Source organism: Octopus bimaculoides, chromosome 9 (assembly GCF_046866305.1).
Source record: "Octopus bimaculoides isolate indiv1 chromosome 9, ASM4686630v1, whole genome shotgun sequence".
Taxonomy (NCBI): Eukaryota; Metazoa; Mollusca; class Cephalopoda; order Octopoda; family Octopodidae; genus Octopus; species Octopus bimaculoides.
This window is the reverse complement of record NC_142936.1, coordinates 9,006,823-9,012,399: the sequence shown is the minus strand read 5'-3', so window position 1 is coordinate 9,012,399 and position 5,577 is coordinate 9,006,823. Positions and strand designations below refer to the sequence as shown.

Genomic DNA, 5,577 nt, shown 5'->3' with positions numbered 1-5,577 from the left:
AGCTCGCCGCCCTCTGCCAGTAAGATATTGACATACATAAATGGAAAAGCATAACATTGGAATTTGTACGAGACATTTTAGCATAGTCGTCTTGGTGCTGCCTATTTGACAGCCCTGTCTGTCTGTCTGTCTGTCAATATATTTCACTTTATGTGCAGGAGAAGAGAGAAAAGTGGTTACGTCAATCGTGTTAATAAATTATGTCTATCGTGTGAGTGCGTTTACATCTAGCTCCAAATAGTACCGTTGCCAAACAGTGTCCAGTCAGCCGTGCCACAAGTCAGCGTCCAGACAACTGCACCCAATAGTTTCGTTCCGCACTGCAATAATGGCATTTGATGCAAGAGAAACAAAACCGTTTAAAGAAATTCTGTTTCTGTAAATGAGTTAGAAACAAAAAAAAAAAAAAAATTATCAAGAATTTCTCCGTCGACGGCAGAAAGACCGCTTCTCTGTATGTTGCATAATCATTGAAGTTGTTTTATGCTTTAAAATTATTATATGAAAATATAATCTTAATGGAGAAAAAATTGCACACTAAACAGATTGCAAGGTCAATGCTGAAATATTGAGGTTTTAACATTCTAAGGTTGCTAATAAAAAAAAATATTAGCGATTATATTAAGTGGCAAGGAAAAGTACACGACAACTAAGTTTTTTTTTTTTTTAAGTAGGAAATAAGATTCGTTTTTATTTACTAATGTAAGGTGATATGTTGCAACTTATTCTAATTTCTAGATAAAGTAGGTGAGAGGTACAAATTTATTGGGATTTGTATCTGGGAGAAATTTAACAACTCAGCACTGTGAGCCAACGAAAGTTACATTACTCCTGTTGAATTTGCATCTCTTTTGGTACATATTTCAAGGCTACATTCGAATTTTCGAGATAGCCGGAGAGACATGCCGATAAGGAGATAATACACCTAATCATTAAAAACACACACACAAGCTTAATAACTACAGTTGCTTCCCTTTTCTGCTAGGGTGTGACATTCAAACTTATGAAAGCGAAGCGGACGTCACGAATTATTAATTTGATAGTGTATTTAAAATTGGCGGTATAGTTTCAATCTCACAAGGACTTTCCCAAAAGTGCCTACCAAAATTCATGTTCGATTTTTAAGGTAAATGAGAACCACACTCAACTGGTCCGATGTTTATTTCCAAGGCTTAAATTACAATTACGCCTAAAATCGAGTAAATTATTCTATACGAGTCTAAACAATATCAGCCATGTAAAAAGAAAACTGCATGGACTTATTTAATCATCTAGAATTCAGATTTCACTGTTTAATGTAATATTTATTCACATGGTTTTTAACTACTCATGCACTATCTTGTAGTTTTGAGATTTCGATGAGGTGATTATTTTTAGAATGACATTGTAGGGTAGGAGTGAAAGGCCAAATCTGGCTAGTTTGAACAGACTATCTGGGCCTAATAGGGCCGGTTTAAACGCTATAGGATTTTAAACTACTATACAGAAACGAAACGGAGAATTATTCTCTCCTTTGCTACGACATTCGCTATTTAGATTCAGACGGATCTCAATTGAGCAGGCCTATAACAAAGGTGTGCAAGCTGGACTTCCTCTCAACTTAACTGGACGGAAGATTCCAACCTGCGCTTTCTCATTTACGACAGTATGGTCAGATTTGAGAGATTTAGCTACTGTTGCTACAGAGCTAAGGGTTCCTTGAAAAGATCCCTTGAAAATCGTTAATTTATGAGGATGCAGATCCAATATTTTCAAGTCGTCAGACTGGAGAATAACAACAAACGCAGAATTTATAAATTTTTAATTTTAGTCGTTGCAAGAGTTTGTTCTCGGAGAAAAAGATAAGGAAAATCTTGAAGTAGAACGACGCCTGGTGAGAGTGGGGAGATAATTGGCAGATAAAAAAGGCATGCCTCGATTACACCTTTGAGGATTTTATAGAAGTATCAAAAAAAAAAAAAAAAAAAAAAAAGATACAGTGACAAAGCTCCAACATAGATAGTAGTTAATCAGTTATGGGGGTTCTATTTCTCACTCTTCTAGAGGAAAAGTTTTCTAGAAAAATTTTTTTACAGCTGCATCTAAACAGTTCAAACAACAAATTCTTCCAATTAAAGCTTTAAAAAGCTGAATAGACAATATTGTGAATATATGAGAGGCATATTTTTTTAAATTTCCACACTCGACATTTAACTTGGTGCTCTCGCAAAACTTCGAAGCTTCAGGTAGTTGATAATTTACACGTAGGAAATTGTTGAAAGTAAAGGGTTTCCCTTAGGTTAGTTAAAAATAAAATGTCTCATGAGATGTCTTAGTTTTCCACTTTATTGCAATTTTTTTTTAAAAGGAAAGTACTCTCGTGAAAAATGTAGTTCCAAAAGAAAAATGTATAAATTCCATACGATTAAAGTCGTATAATTTCAGACTATTTAAATCTTAAATGGACCAACGAGATACGTTTTTGGAGGAGAAAATTGTCCTTTCAGGAAATAAATCAAAGCTTCATAAACGGAAATATATTGTTTTAATGAAGTAACCATAAGCATTCTATTGGAGCGGAGGAAGCCAAGCAAATTTTGCAGATTCATTTCAAGGTCACACTTTAGACAATATTTCATAATATAAGACATTATTAGGACACCAGTACGACCAACTCCATCATGACACAGCACAGCGATAGGAGCTTGGACGGGATGTTTAGTGCGCATAAGATTTTGTACAGATTCAATCTCTTCCAAAAAGCTGACAAAAATTGATAAATCACACGGACAATCATCTTGTGACCATTGAGTGAAATGAAGATTACTTATTAGCTGTTGCTCACCAGAAGGATCGGTGATAGTCAGAACATCCAAATAGTACTCGGGAGTTCTCCTATAAGTATGGAAAGTAACTGTAAACGGTCCACTCTGAAATTTTTGATCAAGATTCCATTCTTGAGGCCAGTACAGACAACAGCCAAGTTTACTCTCGTTATCTATAGAATTCAGCATAATTATTATAGAAACCTTTTGTTCCCAAACCATTTGCCAAAAATCTTCGAGATTATTTTTTAGCGGCGCTTGAGCTGCAATGAAGCTCAATTCATGCGGACCGCGTCTCCATTTTATACTAGACGCATTTATATAACCGAATACATTCTCAAGTCTTCCAGTCAGTTGTACACGATTTTCGTCATAAGGTACAACAGATTGATAGCGGTTTCTAATAGCGTTTTCAAAATGATAACCAACAGAACAAGGCATTTGTTGACTTTTTACGCCAGTTGAGCGAAACTCAGCGAAAACCTGGCCCTCATTTAATTTACGTTGCAGATTTTCATATTTATCTCTACTTCGAATTTCTTTAAGTGCATTTGAAGCCACCATAATAAATGGCTTCTTGGAATGCTTATGTTTAGCTCCTTTAGAACTTTCATCTAGGGCCAACAACTCCGCTTTAGATAGGGATTGATGAACTGGCTCACTTTTCGCAGGTTCCAGACGTGCGTACTCCCTACTAGGCAGCATAGGAGTTTCAGAAACTTTTGACTCTTTACTTTTCTCCGATTTAGCGGGTGAAACAGCCTCAGTGCTTTTATCTCGTATTTGGATGTCTTGAATTCTCTTCAAAATTTGCCCTGGGGTAATAGGTTTCGTATAGTCTATGTCCGTATCCTTCGACTTGGTTTTTGGAAATGGATATTTGGGTGGAGGTCTATAAGGAATGCCACATTCTTGCAATGGTTGCGAATCGGAGAAATGTTTTCCCGTACTTTGTTTAGATTTAATATCCGCTTGGGTTTCACGTTCCGTCTTTTCTATTTCATCTAGATACTGCAGAATATTTTTTACAGTTTGAGAAAGTAAACGCATCGGACTAGCTTCAGTATACTTCTGGAATCGCTCATTAATCATAGATGTCAAAAAAGGTTGCGTTTGACAACCTTTGTTAAGTTTCTTCGCTTCATATTTTATATCCTTAGAATGAGTCAAGAAAAATTCTTCATCAAGACGTACCTCAGCAGTTCTGACACTCGCTACGGGTTTCGATGGCCTAGCAATTGCTTCTGTTGCACCTAGAGCAGTTTGTTTTGGACGTGAGGGTTGTGCGAGGAGGTATTCCGCAGTTTCAGCAGCTTCATGAAGAGTTTTTGGAGATAACTGAATGTTGTCAGGAATAGAAGTCAGCGACTGCTGGTAACGAAGAACGGATCTCAGAGTCTCCGACTGAGAAGTTGATAGCAGCAATGAGTAAGATTCGTAGCCGTCAGGCTTGGCAGGTTCCTTTGACGATCTGTCGCAGAACTCTGGATTATCTTGATAAAAGTGCATCAAAAGGAAAGCCATTTGGAAGAAATATTTTGCTCTGTTCTTATCAGCCAGTTCTAGTTGTATGGAGCGAGATTGCTGTTGGATAATTATACTAGACTTTTGAGAGCGTGTGATTGCGACAATATCTGACCACTTGAGGAGTAAAGCATTAGGGGATGTTAAATATTTTATCATGATACCATTGTAGGATGTTATTAGATGCACCGCCTCTCGTCTCTCGGAAAGCAGGGCAGAGTGACACTCTAGTCCGTAGTACGTCGCAGACTCGAATTCAATTATATAAAAAACCATACTAGTTTTAGAAGTTATATTAAGGGTTTGGTAATTCTGAAAAGCTTTTTCTTGAGCATCTGCAGCAATTTTCTCGTCCTTCCATATGCTAACAGGAAAAAGAAGCTGGCGGCTCACTGTCGCAGCCGTATGCTTTTGGGGATCGTATGGACCTAGAATCACTCGAAGGTAAAACGAAGCCAGTTTGATAGCCCTTTCAAGTAAACAATCATACTGACTATATAAATAATCAACATGAAGTTGCCTGAAATACTGATACAGTGCAACCTCATCTTTAATGTTATAAGCACGCGATATATAGTACATCACTCCAAAATAAAAACAATGTTGCTTACAATCTTTGTCGAGTTGCTTTCCCAAACGTTTATTCAAATCAATCCATTCAACTCTCAAGTCACTAGTGACATGACGGAAACCGAAATATCTTGCGTCTGTTAATCCAAGTTGGTGGATAGCAAAAGCCATGCACTCATGACCGACCGTGTGAGGGAATACCATAGTTTCAAAACAAACTTTATCGAACGCGTACACAATAACCTTCGTGCAATCTTTAGTATTTATATTAACCGATTTCATTGTGACAATTTCAATATTATGCTAGCATTCACAAAAGACTAGCTTTGCTTCGATGTCTCGAATCTTCGACGTCTGCAGTGAAGTGGTTGGATAGAGAGTGTTAAGCGTTTCAGACTATTGTTATCTGTCTTCAGTTCTGTGCGATGTTTAAAGATAGGACATGGCTTACTGCCTATATTTATATGTTTGTGTGCGTGAGAGCTTGAGAAAATCTTAGAATACGTGCAGCAGTTTTGTTACAATTTAATAATAACAATGGATTTCTTTTTTTTTTTTTTTTTTTTTAAATTTTAGATTTCGACTTAAGATGTCTGCGTTTCAGTTTCAAATCAAAGGGTCTGATTTAGTGACCTCATTGTCCAACAACTCAGAGTGCTTCTCTACTTTTCATGCTCGC

General features: G+C 36.9%; 1 protein-coding gene across 1 annotated transcript; it reads right to left on the bottom strand.

Moving 5' to 3' along the window:
- Positions 1-1,665: 1,665 nt before the first annotated feature.
- LOC128248692 (tyrosine-protein phosphatase non-receptor type 14-like) lies at positions 1,666-5,305 on the bottom strand. Its single transcript, XM_052970402.2, has one exon. The coding sequence runs from the start codon at positions 5,178-5,180 to the stop codon at positions 2,430-2,432; it is 2,751 nt and encodes a 916-aa protein (XP_052826362.1). The 5' UTR covers positions 5,181-5,305; the 3' UTR covers positions 1,666-2,429.
- Positions 5,306-5,577: the final 272 nt, after the last annotated feature.

What these genes read in the sequence shown, in the direction of transcription:
- LOC128248692 (XM_052970402.2), bottom strand. Translation starts at nt 5,180, where the DNA reads ATGAAATCGGTTAATATAAATACTAAAGATTGCACGAAGGTTATTGTG.